The sequence below is a fragment of the Oncorhynchus masou genome, chromosome 3 (genome assembly GCF_036934945.1).
Source record: "Oncorhynchus masou masou isolate Uvic2021 chromosome 3, UVic_Omas_1.1, whole genome shotgun sequence".
Taxonomy (NCBI): Eukaryota; Metazoa; Chordata; class Actinopteri; order Salmoniformes; family Salmonidae; genus Oncorhynchus; species Oncorhynchus masou.
The window spans coordinates 36,025,500-36,046,124 of NC_088214.1; the positions used below are offsets into that span (position 1 = coordinate 36,025,500).

Genomic DNA, 20,625 nt, shown 5'->3' on the forward strand with positions numbered 1-20,625 from the left:
TGCATATGAGCATTTAAACTACATTGAGACCAGATTGTACGGTATGACAACAGTAGTCAGAGGAATTGGCTAAAACACATTCAGATCTGAGACCAGGCAAGTGCAGTCGCAAATTCCAAAAACAGAACGTTTACAGAGAGATTCGTTGTTCAGCATTTTATGAAGGATGGAGAGTCAAATCTATGCATAAAGCACTGTGACGATCATCTCAGCAATCACATTCAGTTGTGCCACAGGCTCATTACATTTCAGTGGACTCTTCAGTTGTTCCACATCAGCGTTGTGCGTCACTCATGATACACATGAACTGGAAGATGAGATGGCATGAGGTATTACATGTGAGACCAGCTCAAAGTAGGTTAACCATGCCAAATGCAATAGCTATACACTAACACACCATCCCCTGTACTGTGGCAGACAGGGAATGTGTGTGTGTGTGTGTGTGTGTGTGTGTGTGTCTGTGTGTGTGTGTGTGTGTGTGTGTGCGTGCGTGCGTGTGTGTGTGTGTGTGTGTGTGTGTGTGTGTGTGTGTGTGTGTGTGTGTGTGTGTGTGTGTGTGTGTGTGTGTGTGTGTGTGTGTGTGTGTGGAGAGGGAAGCTGTGGTTCACTGAGTGAAAAGATAGCTCTGAGTGTGACTGTGTGAGGCTTGAAGCGGAAAGCTGATGTTTGACAGGCTCTTCGATGCATAGCAAAATTGTAATTATCGTAAACCAACGACAGCGCTTCATTACAAATATTCTCTGTAAAACGCAGTGCAAGTGATTTACTCTGTTACTCAGCAAACATGTTAAGATTACAGCTCCAACGCCAGTGTTATTTCTGACGCCATATTGCTGTATACTTTTAATCTGCATTGGTTGTTGAGGACTATCAATTATCATTGTAGAGAATACATGTGTCCACAGTTTCAGTGTGTTTGTGTGTGCGTGTGAGAGACTATTGTCTGTGCGTCTGAATGCATAGCCTACATATCCGTGTCTTACATTACAATAGACAAACCTTCCTCTCTCTCTCTTTCTATGACAGTTGGCTTGGGTACTCCCATCTCACCATGGGCTCGGTAGTCATTTCTACACTCTAAAAAATGAGGGGTTCAACAAGGGTTCTTCTAAGATCTTCAAAGTTCTTCGAAGAACCTCCTTAGTTGGTGGGGCTTCTTGCAGGGACCTAACTGCCCAACTGAAACATTTGGATTTGAATGTGAAAGGAGAGCAGGTGCAGGCACTTATCTGAAAAATGTAAAGATCTCCTCAATTTAAGGTAAGTTATGTCCCTTGTATCTAAATTCAAATTGTTTTATGATGAAACCATCTATCTTTTCAGATTTGTGCAAATCCTTCTAAAACTGAAAATGGACAATTTAATGGATATCAAATCAACAAAGAGGTATGAATATGTAGGCTATAAGAGTATGTTGAAGGCTAAATGTGTTTTGTGTGCAAATGACTGAACTGTGTCTGTGTCTGCAGGTATACAGATGAGGAGGCATACAAATGTATGTCAATTGGTATTGGTATGTAATGCAGATCACATTTACCATCCTCCTCCCTTTCCTCTTCAATGAATATCCCTTAGGCCTCTACATTATGGACAAGGTATGTGTATGAAAACCATTATCAAAACAGTTTTATTCATTTACCACAAAAACCAATGTATGAATTCTGTCATGTGTTTTGTTAATCATCTGTATAATTACTATTTGGTGGGATTCACAGACTTCACCCTCCCTACACCTCGGATGAATATAACAGGGAACCTATTCACTCACCATGCACTGCAAAATCATTCTGGCTATGGATACGGAGAACATCAACACATTAACATCAACACACCAGAGGATATACCCATTGGACTTGGGGCTGTACTGGGATTTTACCTCATATTTAGATTTTTTATTCTGCTTTGCCACTAAAATCATAATAAACACTGACAACTAAAATATGTTATGTTATTGTTGTTATGCATATTATTATTATAATAAATAAAAGAGGGGGGTAGTTAAAAAACAAACCCCAAAAAGTTATTCAACGGGTTCCTCGAGGAGCCATTAAAATTAGTTACTTTTATAGAACTTCTAGGGCATGGGTGTCAAACTCTGGCCCGTGGGCCAAATTTGGCCCGCGGGGTAATTATATTTGGCCCGCGAGACAATACCAAATTACTACTAGAGCTGGCCCGCCGGTATTATACAGTGCATTCACCACTAATACTACGAATCCCATAATGCTCTGCTGTTTTCGCGCGCCAATCAGGACAGGACCCAGAAACGCTCTCTCCTCTGTGACAGTAGTCATAGCAACATAGACGCTACAACTGTCAGCGAGCTAACCCTTTCCAAAAATGGCGAAAAGAAAGGCAGAAAACTGTCAGGACCCGGTTACGAACCTGGGTCTCCGGAGTGAGAAACAGTCACTTAACCAACTGAGCCACGAATAGTCAGCAGAACCCAGAAGATGAGGCAGACACAGCAGTACTTAAGACGGTGTATTTAATAAAGTAAAAAGGAGAAGTCCTTAAATACAAAAATGGCAAATCCAAAAGGTGGTAGGAATAGCACAAAAAAGCCTCAAGAGACACTCAAAAACAAAAACAGAATTCCACAAGAGCATCCACCGGAATCGACAGGAAAACACAGAACACTAGGGCTGGGTGCTAACATACAAACACAGAGCACAGAACTTAGGGAAATTAAGGGTTTAAATACAATCAGGGGAAAACGAGGTACAGGTGCAAATAATAATGGGGAACAAGGGAAAAAACATAAGGTCAAAAAGCACAATGGGGGCATCTAGTGACCAAAACCCGGAACAACCCTGGCCAAATCCTGACAGAATCCCCCTAGGAACGGCTCCTGACGTTCCTACCAGCTCTCTCAGGGTGGAGGGCCCTGAACTGACGAATGAGGTCAGGATCCAGGATGTCTTTGGCAGGAACCCAGGAGCGCTCCTCGGGACCGTAGCCTTCCCAGTCCACCAGATACTGCCAGGACCGCTGCACCCGGCGGGAATCCAGTATCCGATGGACGGTATAAGCCAGCTGGCCTCCAATGACACGAGGCGGAGGGGAGGTCTGTCTGCCGGGACAAGGGGAGAAAAAACAACAGGTTTTAACAATGAAATGTGAAATGTGGGATTAATCTTAAGGGATCTGGGTAAGTGTAGGCGATAAGAAACTGGGTTAACTCTCCTGGCAACCTTGAAGGGACCGATGTATTTTTGGGACAGCTTGCGAGACTCCACCCGTAGAGGTAAGTTTCTTGTGGAGAGCCAGACTCTCTGGCCGGGGCGCAGGGTAGGCCCGGGACGGCGACGTCTGTTGGCTTGTTGTTGGTACCTCTGTGAGGAACGCATAAGATTAAGACGGGTCTTCCTCCACATAAGCCGACAGCGTCTGACGAACTTCAAGGCTGAAGGCACTCTGACTTCTGCCTCCTGGTCCGGGAACAATGGAGGAGCATAGCCAAACTGACACTCGTGCGGGGACATACCAGTGGAGGAGGAGCGCAAGGTGTTGTGCGCGTATTCGGCCCAAACAATAAAGGATGACCATGTGCACGGGTTGTCACGAGTCATACATCGGAGGGTGGTTTCCAGCTCTTGATTCATCCTCTCTGTTTGGCCGTTGGACTCCGGATGGTACCCTGAAGATAGACTGGCAGAAGCCCCCATGAGTTGGCAGAAGGCCTTCCAAAACCTTGAGGCGAACTGGGGACCTCTGTCAGAAACCATATCTTGGGGAATGCCGAAGACTCGGAACACATGATTAATTACCAACTCAGCCGTTTCCTTGGCAGAAGGTAACTTAGTCAGAGGGACGAACCTGGCCGCCTTTGAAAACCTGTCGATTATGACTAGGATAGTAGTATTGCCATGGGATGGAGGAAGTCCAGTAATAAAGTCCAATGAGATATGGGACTAGGGTCTGTGGGGAACAGGTAAAGGGTGAAGGAGTCCTTGAGGGCGGAGGTGAAAAGATTTGCCCTGGCAGCACACGGGACAGGCATTGACGAAAGTGGCAACGTCTTCTCTTATGGTAGGCCACCAGAACTTACGCTGGATGAACTCCAATGTGCGACCTACGCCCGGATGACAGGTGAGGCGAGAGGAGTGCCCCCACAGAAGGACCTGAGTCCTCACTGCCTTGGGGACAAACAACCGATTGGCAGGACCTCCTTTCGGGTCCGGTTCGCTAGCTTGAGCACGTCTCACGGTATCCTCAACTTGCCACGAGATCGGAGCCACAATCTTAGCAGCAGGAAGGACAGGCATGTCCGTGTCATCTCGAATGGCAGGAGCGTAGACTCGGGACAGGGCATCCGGTTTGAGATTCTTCGACCCGGGCCGATAGGTGAGGATAAACTGGAATCGATTGAAGAAAAGAGACCATCTAGCTTGTCTAGAGTTCAACCGCTTCGCCTGCTGGATATACTCCAGATTTTTGTGGTCCGTAAGCACTTGAAACGGGTGAGAAGCCCCCTCGAGCCAGTGTCTCCATTCCTTCAATGCCATCTTAACCGCTAGGAGTTCACGATCCCCACATCGTAGTTCCTCTCAGTCGGGGTAAGCCGGTGTGAGAAGAAAGCGCACGGATGAAGCTTCTTGTCTTCACCCCTCTGAGACAGGACAGCTCCAACACCAACCTCTGATGCGTCTACCTCCACCACAAATGGTTCATCCGTAGTCGGTAGTATCAGGATGGGAGCAGAGAGAACGCGCTGCTTGAGTCCTTGGAAGGCCGTCTCAGCTTCTCTTCCCCACAAAAACCTTGCATTGCCACCCTTGGTTAAAGCTGAGAGAGGGGCTGCCACCAAGCTGAAGTTCTTGATGAACTTGCGGTAAAAGTTTGTGAAGCCCAGGAAACGCTGAACTTCCTTAACGGATTTGGGGGTGGGCCAATCCGCTACCGCCCCTACCTTCCTGGGGTCCATTTGGACTCGACCGGGTTCCACTACAAATCCCAGGAATTGTACTCGGGATGAATGGAATTCACATTTTTCCGGCTTAACGTACAGATGGCTGTCCAGGAGGCGTTTGAGTACTTGTCTGACATGCTTAGTGTGTTCTTGAAGGGAGCTCGAAAAGATGAGGATGTCATCCAAGTAAACGAACACAAATATGTTAAGCATATCCCTAAGCACATCGTTTATGAGCGCTTGGAACACCGCTGGGGCGTTGGTCAGGCCGAAGGGCATCACCAAGTATTCATAGTGACCAGTAGGCGTGTTGAAAGCGGTCTTCCACTCGTCACCAGGTCTGATCCGCACAAGATGGTATGCGTTCCGCAGGTCAAGTTTAGTGAAAACAACTGCTTCCTGGAGCAGCTCGAAGGCTGTGGCCATAAGGGGTAGCGGGTACGGTTACGGACGGTTATGGCATTGAGTCCCCGGTAGTCGATGCAAGGACGTAATCCACCGTCTTTCTTGGCCACAAAGAAAAACCCTGCTCCCGCCGGGGAGGTGGATGGACGCATGAGGCCTGCTTCCAGAGCGTCCTTGATGTAGGTATCCATAGCAGCTCGTTCGGGTGGAGATAGGGAAAAGATCCGACCCCTGGGGGGGGCAAGTGCCCGGAAACAGGTCGATGGGGCAATCGTAAGGTCTATGGGGTGGTAGCATGGTGGCCCTCTGTTTGCTAAACACCAGTTTGAGGTCATGGTAACACTCGGGAACTCGGGTCAGGTCGATGGATTCTAAAGACTCGGGAGTAGAACTCGGGGAATTCTGGAAAATACAAGTAGCTTGGCACGTAGGACCCCACTGCTTGATAGTGCCCACAGACCAGTCGATGTGAGGGTTATGGCTGTGAAGCCAGGGGTATCCAAGGACGAGAGGGAACTCGGAACAGGAGATCAAATGAAAGTTCATCAATTCCTGGTGTTGTGAAACTGAAAGTCGCAAGGAGGTAGTGACATGAGTGACAAGTCCAGATCCCAAAGGGCTTCCATCCAATGTAGTGACCCTCATGGGTTCACTTAGAGGTTCAGAGGGAACGCCATTCTCCTTCGCCCAGACACCATCCATGAAGTTACCTGCGGCTCCAGAGTCTACCAAGGCTTGAAGGTGAAGCTTGTGGTTGTCCCAGGAGAGGGTGACTGGAATGAGCAGACGGGAGTTGGACGGATGGGAGGAGGTTATGTTTCCCGTTACAGTTCCCCCGGTCTGTACGGGACAGAGCGTTTCCCTGGAGCCCGGGACACGTGGAACGGAAATGGCCCGGTTTGCCGCAATATAGACAGCGTCGCTCCCTCATCCGGCGGTCTCTCTCAGCCTGGGAGATGCGTCCAATCTGCATGGGTTCCGATGGAGCCAGCGAGGATAAAGGTGGGGACTCGGAGCTGGGACTGATAGGAGCTAGAGGTCTACGGTTGAGTTCTCTCTCTCTCAGACGCTGGTCAATGCGTGAGGCCAACTTGATCAGGGACTCGAGATTGTCCGGTGGTTCCCGAGTGGCCAGTTCATCTTGGATAGTGTCGGAAAGGCCTTTCAGAAAGCACACCGTGAGCGCCTCGTTGTTCCAGCCACTTGCTGCTGCCACCGTGCGGAACTGGATGGCATAGTCCGTCACGCTGCGCCAACCTTGGTGGAGAGTCAGGAGCTGTTTGGCTGAGTCAGAACCACTGCTTGGGCCTTGAAACACTCATTTGAATTCCTCAGCAAAGGCAGAGTAGCTGGCACAGCAGGAACTATGGGCATCCCACACAGCAGTAGCCCAGGCCAGGGCTTTTCCCGACAGCAGGGTGATGATATAAGCGATCTTAGACCGGTCGGTGGGAAACGACGAGGGTTGTAGCTCAAAGGAGAGAGAACATTGGGTGAGAAACCCTTTACAAGCACTTGGATCACCTGAGAACCGTTGGGGAGGTGGAAGACGAGGTTCAGCCAGGGGGTTAACTGCCATGGGTACGTGAATCTGAGGTACTGGGACGGGAACTGTTGCCGGGGTAAGACGATCAGATATTTGCTTAATGGAAGTCAGCATCTCTGACAGAAGTTGAGAATGTCTAGCCATTAAGGCCTCTTGCTGAACCAGGGCGTCTTCGTGGCGTTGGACAGTCTCCTGGTGGTGGGACAGCATGGCAAAAAGGTCCTGGGAACTGGCTGCCTCTGGGTTCATTTTTGGCTCTGTGTTTCTGTCAGGACCCGGTTACGAACCTGGGTCTCCGGAGTGAGAAACAGTCACTTAACCAACTGAGCCACGAATAGTCAGCAGAACCCAGAAGATGAGGCAGACACAGCAGTACTTAAGACGGTGTATTTAATAAAGTAAAAAGGAGAAGTCCTTAAATACAAAAATGGCAAATCCAAAAGGTGGTAGGAATAGCACAAAAAAGCCTCAAGAGACACTCAAAAACAAAAACAGAATTCCACAAGAGCATCCACCGGAATCGACAGGAAAACACAGAACACTAGGGCTGGGTGCTAACATACAAACACAGAGCACAGAACTGAGGGAAACTAAGGGTTTAAATACAATCAGGGGAAACGAGGTACAGGTGCAAATAATAATGGGGAACAAGGGAAAAAACATAAGGTCAAAAAGCACAATGGGGGCATCTAGTGACCAAAACCCGGAACAACCCTGGCCAAATCCTGACAGAAAACAGGAGCCTTCTGGACAAGTGGGAGGCAGAATATCTGTTTACATATGTAAAAGACAAACCTGTTTGTCTTGTTTGTGGAGTCAACGTGGCTGTAAGTAAGGAGTACAACATTAGACGACACTATGAAACGAAACACCATGACAAATACAAGGACCTGGACATGACTCAAAGGAGCCAGAAAGTAGAGGAGATGAAAAGAAGCTTGGTTTCACAACAGAATATGTTTAAAAAAGCCACATCACAAAGCGAGGCTGCTGTAAAGGCTAGTTATATAGTGGCAGCAGAGATCGCAAAATCAGCCCGGCCCTTTAATGAGGGAGAGTTCATGAAAAAGTGCATGATGAAGGTTTGTGACCTCGTATGCCCAGAGAAAAAACAAGCATTTTCAAACGTGAGCCTGAGCAGGAACACAGTAGCTGATCGCACATGTGATCTTGCCACCAATCTGTATGACCAGCTGATGGAAAAGGGAAAAGATTTTGTTGCGTTCTCCCTCGCTGTGGATGAGAGCTGCGATGCATCTGATACTGCTCAGCTGTCAGTCTTCATCCGTGGAGTGGACTCAAATCTGTGTGTTACGGAGGAGCTATTAGGATTCAAATCAATGCATGGCACAACCACAGGAAAGGAAATCTTTGAGGAGGTTTCCAAATGTGTAACTGAAATAAAGCTGCCGTGGGATAAACTCGTTGGATTAACGACAGATGGTGCGCCAGCGATGTGCGGTAAAAAGAGTGGACTGGTGGGCATGGTTCGGGAGAAGATGCGGGAAGAGAACTGTGCAGGTGAGCTAACTGTTTACCACTGCATCATACATCAGGAAGCACTGTGTGCCAAAGCCCTAAAGATGGAACATGTTATGACCACAGTAAGACAGGTAGTTAACTTTATAAGAGCCAAAGGTCTAAATCACCGCCAGTTTAAATCTTTTCTGGAGGAGTGTGGTTCGGAATACGCAGACGTGCCGTATCACACAGAGGTGAGATGGCTAAGCAGAGGAAAAGTACTGAACAGATGTTTCGAGCTGCGTGAGGAAATATGTCAATTCCTGGAAACCAAAGGGAAGGATACAGCAGAGCTCCGGGAGCAAAAGTTCCTGTGTGAGCTGGCCTTTCTCTGTGACATCTCGAGCCATCTCGATGCGCTGAACCTGCAGCTTCAGGGGTGGGGGCGCATCATCACAGACATGTACGCTGCAGTGAGGGCCTTCAAAACTAAACTGTGCCTGTGGGAGAATCAGATGCTGCAAGGAAACCCTTGCCATTTTCCCTGCTGCCAATCCATAAAAGCGCAGATCTCTACCGCCGTGTTCCCATGCGCACAGTTTGCTGAAAAACTCAGTGTTCTCGCCGCTGAGTTTAGCCGGCGATTTGCCGACTTCGATGCCCAGAAATGCAAGTTTGAACTGCTTAGTAATCCCTTCGCAGTTGATGTGGAAAATGCACCAACCAACATCCAAATGGAGCTGATTGAACTCCAGTGCAACAACACGCTGAAGTCAAAGTATGATGCTGTGAGCGCCGCACAGTTTCCACGGTTCATCCCTGACACAATGCCTCAGCTCCGCACCCAAGCTGCTCAGATGCTCTCCATGTTCGGCAGCACTTATCTATGCGAGCAACTTTTCTCCTCGATGAAGATGACCAAAACAACTCACAGGAGACGTCTGACTGATGAACATCTTCGCTCGATACTGAGGATTTCTTCAGCTCAGAGCTTGAGCCCAGACATTGATGAACTAGCATCCAAGAGGAGATGCCAGGTATCTGGCTTGGGCACATCAGATTAGACCAGTGTGCAATTATTAACGTTTTCTTTATGCACTTTTTCTTGCTACAAGGCCTGGGCTTGAATGGTTGATTGATTTATTATCATTTTATTTGTAAAATTATTAACCAGTGGAAAAAGTTTATTTTGGTATTTAAATCAGAAGGCTGCAAATAGAAAAGAGGCATACAATTTTTATTTAAATTTTATTTATTTAATAAATTAATGCCATTGATGTGTTTTTTCATTTGAAATTCGATTTTGCATGTCTCCACTATTAAATTATATATTGTATGGTAATAAGCGATGCTTGTTCCATATTCAATGTTAAAGCAAAACTTGTTTGGGTCCATATTAAAAGGTTAATTTGTTCAATGTTGGCCCGTGACTTTGTTCAGGTTTTACATTTTGGCCCACTGGGTATTTGAGTTTGACACCCCTGTTCTAGGGGTTCCCCCACAGTTTCAATTTGAAGAGCCTCTAAAGGATACTCCAGGAACCGTTTCAGAGTGTAGTACAGGGCCTTATGGCTTAAATAAACACTGACAACTAAAATATTGTGTAATTGTTATGCATATTGTTATTAACAATCATAATAGAGGAGGGGGGTAGTTAAAAAATGTAACCCCATAGGGTTCTTCAAAAGGTTCTTAGAGGATCCATTAAAAGGTTCTTTGAAGATCATATAAAGGGGTCCCCCATAGTTTCAATTTGAAGAACCCCGAAAGGATACCCCAGGAACCTTTTCTTTTTAGAGTGTATGCCATGCACACTACTACGGCCAAAAGGATAAAAGCCAATGATGGGGTGCTTATGAGCCATAAGCCTTCCTTTTGCATAATTCATGTTTATTCTCCTCCTCTGCCAAGCCTCGCCTGACTGGTGACTCAGTGAGCAAAGATAATGTTAGGCGATGTGTTCAAACAGTCAGTGATTATTAGTCCAGGTGATGGGCGGTAACGTGCAGGTTACTAATGAAATCATATCAGGCTACCTGGATACCGGCCTCTGGTGAGGGATTATGAATTGATAGGCCTAACAATTAGCATATAAGCTCAAACATGACTGGCATGCATTCATGCGTGGAGCGCAACGCACACGCAGCATTGAACCCGAGGAACAAGGATAGGTAATAAATGTGAAGCATACCAATAACTATAGCTAACAAAAAACATTCCTGTTAAAATGGATTTAGAGTCATTTTATACAGTTGAGTAATCCAAGAATCTGAGCTTCCGAATTTTAATAATGAAAGCTATCAGATAGAATAAAACATAAGAAGCAAAGACAACTTAATAAACTTAATTTGTAAGGCGGCTGCACCACAACGAGATTTTGTTGTTGAGTGTGAAACGTTTCATTTCAGCTAATTCAGATTGGCAGGCATATTAATCTTTCTCTTTTCGACTAAAATCTGCCTCCTTATTTGTGATTCACGCATACTAAATATTTAGAATGTCTCTGAAAAAATTGTCCCACACAATAAATCCTCAAAAAAGCAGGTTTCTGACTGAAAAGTCTTCCCTAAATAATACATTTCCTAATTTATGACTTTAATGATTTGCAAGCACTAGATAAAGCAACATTCTAAATAACTATACTGAACAAAAATATAAATGCAACATGCAAAGTGTCGGTCCCATGTTTCATGAGCTGAAATAAAAGATCCCAGAAATGTTCCATATACACAACAAGCTTATTTCTCTCAAATTTTGTGCACAAATGTCTTAACATCCCTGTTAGTGAGCATTTCTTCTTTGCCAAGATAATCCATCCACCTGACAGGGGTGGCATATCAAGAAGCTGATTAAACTGCATGATCAATACACAGGTGCAAATTGTGCTGGGGACAATAAAAGGCCACTTCAAAATGTATAGTTTTGTCACACAACACAATGCCACAGATGTCTCAAGTTTTGAGAGAGCATGCATTTGACATGCTGACTGGAGGAATGTTCACCAGAGCTTTTGCCAGTGACCTGAATGTTAATTTCTCTACCATAAAATAATTTGAGAGAATTTGGCAGTCCAACCAGCCTCACAACAGCTTCTTCACCTGCGGGATCGTCTGAGACCAGCCACCCGGACAGCTGATGGAACTGTGCATTTGCACAACCGAATAATTTCTGCACAAACGGTCAAAAACCGTCTCAGGGTAGCTCAGGGAAGCTCAACTGCGTGCTCGTTGACCTGACTGCAGTTCGGCATCGTTACCAACTTCACTGGGCAAATGCTCTTCAGTGGGCAAATGCTCTTCATGGATGAATCCAGGTTTCAACTGTACTGGGAAGATGGCATCATGTGGGCGAGTGGTTAGCTGATGTCAATGTTGTGAACAGAGTGCCCCATGGTGCCGGTAGGGTTATGGTATGGTCAGGAATACGTTAAAGAAAACAAACCCAATTGCGTTTTATCAATGGCAATCGAATTCACAGAGATATCGTGACGAGATCCTGAGGACCATCGTCGTGCCATTCATCCTCCACCATCACCTCATGTTTCAGCATGATAATGCACGGCCCCATGTTGTAAGGACCTGTACACAGTTCCTGGATGCTGAAAATGTCCCAGTTCTTTCATGACCTGCATACTCACCAGACATGTCACCCATTGAGCATGTTTGTGATGCTCTGGATTGACGTGTACGACAGCGTGTTCCAGTTCCCACCAATATCCAGCAACTTCGCACAGCCATTGAAGAGGAGTGGGACAACATTCCAAAGGCCACAATCAACAGCCTGATCAACTCTATGAGAAGGAGATGTGTCATGCTGCATGAGGCATATAGTGGTTTCAACAGACACTGACTGGTTTTCTGATCCACACCCCTACTTTTTTCTAAAGGTATCTCTGACCAACAGATATATATCTATATTCCCAGTCATGTGAAATCCATTGAAAGGGCCTAATTTATTTATTTCAGTCACGATCGTTGTTAGAATAACTGGACCAGGCGCATCGTGCATAGAGTTCCACATGTTTTAATAAATCAAACTCACCAAAAACAATACCGAACAAACGAAACGTGAAGTAAATGCAGTGTTCATAGGCACTACACAAAAACAAGATACCACAAAAACCCAGTGGGAAAAGGCTGCCTAAATATGATCCCCAGTCAGAGACAACGGTAGACAGCTGCCTCTGATTGGGAACCATAGCAGGCCAACATAGAAATGAAAAAAAAAACTAGACTACCCACCCTAGTCACACCCTGACCTAACCTAAATAGAGAATAAAAAGGACTCTAAGGTCAGGGCGTAACAATTTCAATTGACTGATTTCTTTATATGAATTGAAACTCAGTAAAATCTTTGAAATTGTTGCATTTTGCATTTGGATTTTTGATCCGTGTATTTAACACTCCTATCATTGCATAAACTGTGGTTATTAGTTATGAGTAGAAAATCCCCAGTTCATTGTTACTGTTACCCATGCTACTCTTTGTCACGTTCTGACCTTAGTTCCTTTGTTTTGTCTTTGTTTTAGTATGGTGAGGGCGTGAGTTGGGGTGGGCAGTCTGTTTGTTTTTCTATGTTGGTTTTTGTGTTCGGCCTAGTATGGTCCTCAATCAGAGGCAGGTGTCGTTAGTTGTCTCTGATTGAGAATCATACTTAGGTAGCCTTTATCCACCTGGGTTTCGTGGGTGTTTATTTCCTGTTTAGTGTTTTGTCATTCACCTTACGGGACTGTTTGTTTGTTGTTTATTGTTTTTGTTCAGTGTTCATTTTTTCTTTATTAAATTATGGACACTTACCACGCTGCGTTTTGGTCCTCCGATCCTTCTCGCTACTCCTCCTCAGAAGAGGAGGACGAGATCCCTGACACTCTTAGTTCACCTCACGTGTCCATGGCATGTCAATCATTTGACCACCTAGTGGTAATGGAGTGGACGGGGCACCAAAGTGGACACAGTAGCTCACCCTCAAACACCTCCTAAATGAAACATACTTAAAAAGTGGTCTTCCCCCTACCTTCACACCCTCTCATGTCACAGGTCTTGACTCTGAGTCTTGAGGTGAAGTGCTATAACATAGGAGACACACAGTGTACCATCCGGCAGCTTCCTCAATAATTTATACCAGCAGCACAAGCAGTGGGGGGGTGGGGGTGGGGGGGCTGTTGTAGGAGACACGCCCGGGGCGACAAACAAACCCAGGCCTGGTAGTTACAGTTGTACTCTCCCTGTAGAGCTCCCTTCCCCTCCCCTTGCCCTCCGTCACTCAGGCCCCTGCCTGGGCCATTGTTCATTAAATGCTGCCTACCACTGTTTCCATGGCACCCTGAAGTGTTCTGTAGAGGAACGATCAAACAGGAAGATGATCATGACAGGTTGAGGCCGGGGTCTCGGAGATGGTCAGTTGACCCAGGTCCTTAGAAAATGCCATAAAGTGAGGGTGTGTGTATGTGTGTGAAATGTTAGATACTAATACTTCTAAAACGAAGCGCAGAGATCACAACATCTGGGTGATTGGTATATTTCTGTGTTAAATTTAATAGAATTTTGACACAGGGTTCATTGTAAAACTGATTTTATATTATGCATAGAGGACATTCATTCATTTCACTCTTTTTCATTATCATGGGAATTCTAAATCATAAAAACATAAAATAAACCAAAGCAAAGTTGGTAGAATGATTGAATTTAGAATGTTTGGTTGACAATAGCAACAGTGTTGATCTGATAACCATAACTATTTTGTTGCCATGGCGATTCTATTTATATTTAGGATACATTTAAACATCATGATACAACAATTGACCAATAACAATTTTAGTATAATTGAAATTGTTTGTTTGATAAGGCCCAAGACTTGCTTCTAATATCCAAGATTATACATTTTTCAACAATGAGCTTCAATACCCAGCGATGGGGGTTGATGCCAGCTGCTCCGCATAGGGCTACCTGCGATGACAGCATCTGGCTCTGAGGATCATTCCTTGGCGATGAGGCCACTACCCAAACTATTTTAATAAGCGTTCATATTGCATTTTGTCTCCGTTGTTCAGTCAGTTGAGCCTTAAACTCGATGGAAACAGTGATGCAGAACATCCATTATTTACTATCTCCACTGTTCACTAACATACAAGCTTACAATATACTGTACTCCTTGCTAAGTACTGAGGCATAAGAAATCTTGAACCCAGATTTACCTTGATTTCGAGTGGCATGCAATTCAGTTCCATGTACAACAGCACAACATCAGTTTCTTTTACCCCCCCACCTCCAAAAAAACAAACATATCTCCACAAGAGAGTACAACCCCAACCCAGCCGCACTCAATAACCCTGGTTTTACATCCTTTGCTTCTATCTCCGTCTCTATCTCCCTGTCTTCAAAACGGGCTTATTGGAGCTTTACGGGCCAAACGAAACCCGCACCTTTATTATTTCAGTTCATCGTGGAACCTGTGATAGCTTATCTTGTTTTATGGGGCTAATATAATTTACCGACTTTAAAGCACACCCACCGGTGTCATACTTTAAAGCTTGACTGTTGCAATCAAGCCGTGTGACATGTTGTGATTTAACAAGCCATGGGAGACCCCCAAGGAAAACGGAGGAAGCGGGAAAATGAAAGAGGAAAATACAAAACCGCATAGAGAAAATCGAGCCGATAAACAGCTGGAGCTACAGCCCAGGCAGCGAAGCCTTTGACGAGCGTTATAGCTTGAGGTAATTATAGAGATATACATCAACCTCGACCATATATTGTGGAACTGCCATGAGCAAAACACACAAAGGGTAAATCAACCTGTCTGCAGAAAAGTTGTCACTAGCCTTATTGAAAAATACTCCATACATTTTTCTTTGAGTGGGTGGCTGTATTTCTAATCGTCTCTATCAGTCTTGATGGTATCCCCGAGACAATGCCTGGGCTTTAGCTCAGAGGACTAACACGATTTTCAGATCCCCAGACAACCTGAGGATAACATTTCAGCACTGGACAACAACTTATCATTGCAATTGCAGTGTCGGGTTCAGCTAGCTGCTAGACCCAATGTGTCAATAGAAGACAGGAGAGAGAGAGAGAGAGAGAGAGAGAGAGAGAGAGAGAGAGAGAGAGAGAGAGAGAGAGAGAGAGAGAGAGAGAGAGAGAGAGAGAGAGAGAGAGAGAGAGAGAGAGAGAGAGAGAGAGAGAGAGAGAGAGAGAGAGAGAGAGAGAGAGAGAGAGAGAGAGAGAGAGAGAGAGAGAGAGAGAGAGAGAGAGAGAGAGAGAGAGAGAGAGAGAGAGAGAGAGAGAGAGAGAGATGAGGGAATTGTGTTGTTTTGCTTTGCAGTGTGCCACAGAGCGATGGCTCCCTTCTGTCAGTCAAGGGAAATGTATTGATCAGTGGGAGGTTCAGAGGGGGCAGAGAGATGACTGGATAAGACTGCCTTTTAGAGAGAGGGGAGGGGAGGGAGAGGGAAAGGAAGGCAGAGAGAATCGGGGGAGAGGAGACATATAGAGAGGAAGGGAACAGGGCGAGGAGAAAGAAAAAAGAAAGAGAGAGACAGCAAGAGGGAGAGAGAGAGAGAGAGAGAGAAAGAGAGAGACTCCACTCAAGCAGACACAGCACCAGTCTGACCTGCCCACTTGATCACAGACCTATAACAGGAAGTGGCAGCTTGCAAGAAAAACTCATGGTGCATGATGGGAGAAACCAGGCAGACTGGAGCATAGCAGAGCCTCATAGATACGTACGTATACTATATTCATATCTTTAGCTACAGTATCATCTCTCTCTCTCTCTGTCTTTCTCTCTCTTTCTCGAGGACAACCTATATAACTCTTCTTTACTACAGACTAACATTATACTGTTCTCTAATGCCAGTGGACTATGATATTGAGGAGATGTATTGCGTTCTCATTGCATAATGCTGTGGTATTCATGGGAATCTTCTGCAGCAAAAAGAGAAAATCAATTGTCCAACATTTCATATCCCGACTCTGTTACACTTTTGACGTAATGAGCTAAATAATTTGGGATTCGGCTCGGCCTCTAAATCACGTTTTTATGGTTGTCACAATGGATTTAGGGGAGTGAGCCATGTCCTTTCTCCCTGAATACAATATAAGGCCTATTCACTCAACATGCTACAGTGCCTTCAGAAAGTACTCATACCCTATGACTTATTTCACATTTAGTTGTGTTACAGCTTAAATTCACAATGAATGAAATATATTTTTCCCCTCACCCATCTACACACAATACCCCCATAATGACAGAGTGAAAACATGTTTTAGAAATTGTAGCACATTGATTGAAAATTAAATACAGAAATATCTAATTTACATAATGAGGAGCTAGCTTACAATAATTTGTCAATAATTTGAAGGAGCACCTTTGGCAGCAATTACAGCTGTGAGTCTTTCTGGGTAAGTCTCTAAGAGCTTTCCACACCTGGATTGTGCAACATTTGCCCATTTATTCTTTTAAATATTCTTCAATCTCTGTCATATTGGTTGTTGACCATTGCTAGACAACCACTTTCAGGTCTTGCCATGGATTTCAAAGTACATTTAAGTCAAAACTGTAACTCGGCTACTCAGGCAACGGGTTACAAAACTGTAACTCGGCCACTCAGGCAACGAGTTACAAAACTATAACTCGGCCACTCAGGCAACGAGTTACAAAACTGTAACTCGGCCACTCAGGCAACGAGTTACAAAACTATAACTCGGCCACTCAGGCAACGGGTTACAAAACTGTAACTCGGCTACTCAGGCAACGGGTTACAAAACTGTAACTCGGCCACTCAGGCAACGGGTTACAAAACTGTAACTCGGCCACTCAGGCAACGGGTTACAAAACTATAACTCGGCCACTCAGGCAACGGGTTACAAAACTGTAACTCGGCTACTCAGGCAACGGGTTACAAAACTGTAACTCGGCCACTCAGGCAACGAGTTACAAAACTATAACTCGGCCACTCAGGCAACGGGTTACAAAACTATAACTCGGCCACTCAGGCAACGGGTTACAAAACTGTAACTCGGCCACTCAGGCAACGAGTTACAAAACTATAACTCGGCCACTCAGGCAACGAGTTACAAAACTATAACTCGGCCACTCAGGCAACGAGTTACAAAACTGTAACTCGGCCACTCAGGCAACCTAAAACACAAGATTTGGCCTTGTATTTTAGGTTACTGTCCTGCTGAAAGATGAATTCATCTCCCAGTGTCTGGTGGAAAGCAGACTAAACCGGGTTTTCCCCTAAGATTTTGACTGTGCTTAGCTCCATTCCATTTCTTTATCCTGAAAAACTCCCCAGTCCTTAATGATTACAATCATACCCATAACATGATGCAGCCACCACTATGCTTGAACATATGTAGAGTGGTACTCAGTAATGTGTTGTATTCGATTTACCCCAAACATAACACTGTATTAAAGTTAATTTCTTTGACACATTTTTTTTGCAGTATTAATTTAGAGCCTTGTTGCAGTGACTGGGTCTATTGATACACCATCCAAATTTATAATTAATAAATTCACCATGCTCTACTTTAATTTTTTTTGAACCCATCTACATAAATGTGCCTTTTTTTGCAAGGCATTGGAAAAGCTCCCTGGTCTTTGTGGTTGAATCTGTGTTTGAAATTCACTGCTCGACTGAGGTACCTTAAAGATAATTGTATGTGTTGGGTACAGAGATGAGGTACTCATTCAAACATCATGTTAAACACTATTATTGAACACAGAGTGAGTCCATGCAACTTATTATGTAACTTATTAAGCACATTTTTACTCTTGAACTTATTTTGGCTTGCCATAACAACAGAGTTGAATACTTATTGACTAAAGACATTTCAACTTTTCATTTTTAATTAGTACAAATGTTGAAAAACATAATTCCACCTTGGCATTGTGGGGAATTGTGTGTAGGCCAGTGACAAAACTCTAAATGTTATCCATTTTAAATTCAGCCTGTAACAGAACAAAATGTGGAAACATTCAAGGGGTGTGAATACTTTCTGAAGGCACTGTATATCCAGGGGACTAATACATATACCTATCTAATCCTGCCAACTATGCTAAATGTAGGGCTATGCTCACTCAGATATACTGGTAAGGTAACAGTTCCTATATACATAGTTACAACTGTACGTTCTATCTAGATTCAGGGGGGATTGGCCTGGGTTGCTGATAAGCACTTTGTCTCAAATGTATTTGTAAAAAGTACTATGCAAATACAATGCGATTGATTCGTTCAGTCATTGAGATTGATATGTACTTCGTAATTCAAGCGGTAGAACCATGGCTAGATAGTCAACTACTTCAACTCACACCCACACTAACACCTACCGTATCAGGTGTGTGACCCCTCATATGTGGAAGCCGTGTAGCACACAGCAACATGGCAAATCGTCCCGAAAATGTAAATGTAATGTCAATTTAAATATATGGCAACTCCCATGCCGGGTTTCCAGGCATCCCAATAGTCTTTGATCTCTGCTGAATTATTCCCCCGTCGGAGAGTTACGCTTTAACTCTCCTTTCCTACCCAGCAGGTTAGACATCTGTCCACACTAACCGCTGTGTGTTTCCTGCTCCATAAGACCCCACTTCCTCTCTCAATGGGTCCTGAGGACCTGTTTGAGACCATCGAATCCAGGGCCGCAACACTGTAGCTCCTGGCCTCTGAGGTTCCCCTCACTTTGAAGTCCACCGAGTGAGCTCTCTCTCTCTCTCCCCTCCAAACCCCAAAACGTATCAGTATTTTACAGAGGGACAACAGCATGGGTAATATGTGCGGTTGGACCTGAGGCTTTGCTTTAACCTTGTTTGCTTTAAAGAGAATATTTAGAGTAGTAGGAAAAAGGATGTGAAGATCACAAATTTACTGTACACTCACATATTGGCACGTGTTGTCTTACTTGTGTGTTCCGCTGCAGGTTTGATGGGTGTTCGGTTCAGCTTGTCCAATACTCTTTCAGTGGAGCTGTGTGTCTCAATTTTCAAACATTTTATCATGCTTTCTCCTATCTAACAAAAGGCGGAATCAACAAATGCCTATACAACATTACATTTTTTTTTAGGGGGGGAGCAGAAAAGAGGAAACGAATCAGTCCAGTATCTCTCCAAAAACACCTGCCTTGCCTGGTTTTCTACTTGTCAAACCAATCCCAGTGAAGAATACGAGAAAATCCTAAGCCCTGTAGCCTGTAACATGGAACAGCATTTCCGCACTGAATGAGCCATTTTGCCACAGAGCATCAGAGAGGTAATAATGCCATTAAGAGCCATTGGGGAGAAAGGGACGAAGGCAAGTTGATCTATTTCAGCATGCAGGCCAGACTGCCTGTCATCTCCTATTTTCTGCCCAATTGACAACAGCTTCTCCGGGTGGCCTTTCTATTCTGGGTTCCTGTCACTCTCCTCTCTCGCTGTATGGGGAGATACATGACCTGAACCAAACCGAACGACGCTGCTGGAGTTGACTGTGAGTCAGCCAGAGCCTCCCTCTGTGAAAGACAGGGTAAATAGAGGAAAAGAGAGGAGACGAGACTCTGATCTCATTGCGATGGTAGATGGTGGTTGGTTGATCTCTGTCTCACGAGGCAAATGCTTTTGTACACTAGGAGATCTCTCGCCTGATTGGACAGAGGTTCAGGGAGGTGAATGTGAAAGTGTATCTTTGAAGAGAGGCTGTGGAGAAGCAGGTGACAATAGGTCGACTGGACTGGGTTGTTCTACAAAATATGCACAAAGCGTATCTCTGTTATGGAGCTAACACAGCGGATTAGTTGGCGCTCATGAAATCTACAGTAGCACTTATTTTTGCCATTCCCCATTCACTCGTTTGAAGTGGTACATGGATACCCCGAAAGTTACTTCTGAAATAACACACAGGACCATGCAGTGTTGTTGCAGTCTACACTAAAGAAGTACAATACGACACAAAGGTAGACTTTAGTAGAGGGGGCATCAGGTGTGTGTTGCTGTGTGGATGTGACAAGCACCTGCAGTATAGCTCCTGAATCTTCACCTCCCATCAGTCTTTCAGTGACTAGAGAACCCTGACCTTTAAAGTGGAGCTTTGCCAGGAGGGAAACAGGGACGCAGTCAACGTCAGTCTCATATGTTTACATTGTGTTGTGGTGACAGACCTAAATGTAGCAGGCTTGGTTTGGCAGGGGAGAAGCAATAAAGCGTATAGAAGTGAGAGAACCAGTGGACTTTTGTCTTTCTTTCTGCGTTGTCTTTTTCCAGTGTTTGGCATGTAGTTTCATGTAGTTAGGCTTTCATCAGAACTAGTAACATTTTTTTGCAC

General features: G+C 44.8%; 1 protein-coding gene across 1 annotated transcript; it reads left to right on the plus strand.

The window, feature by feature from the left end:
• Window positions 1-2,340: 2,340 nt before the first annotated feature.
• LOC135507187 (general transcription factor II-I repeat domain-containing protein 2-like) lies at window positions 2,341-9,435 on the plus strand. The gene is made up of 2 exons (XM_064926778.1): window positions 2,341-2,398; window positions 7,596-9,435. The coding sequence occupies exons 1-2, from the start codon at window positions 2,341-2,343 to the stop codon at window positions 9,386-9,388; spliced, it is 1,851 nt and encodes a 616-aa protein (XP_064782850.1). The 3' UTR covers window positions 9,389-9,435.
• Window positions 9,436-20,625: the final 11,190 nt, after the last annotated feature.

Bases quoted from the DNA above. Each gene is read 5' to 3' on its own strand.
- LOC135507187 (XM_064926778.1), top strand. From the start codon at position 2,341: ATGGCGAAAAGAAAGGCAGAAAACTGTCAGGACCCGGTTACGAACCTG. The intron at 2,399-7,595 runs GTGAGAAACAGT...AAATCCTGACAG, and splicing joins TACGAACCTGGGTCTCCGGA to AAAACAGGAGCCTTCTGGAC.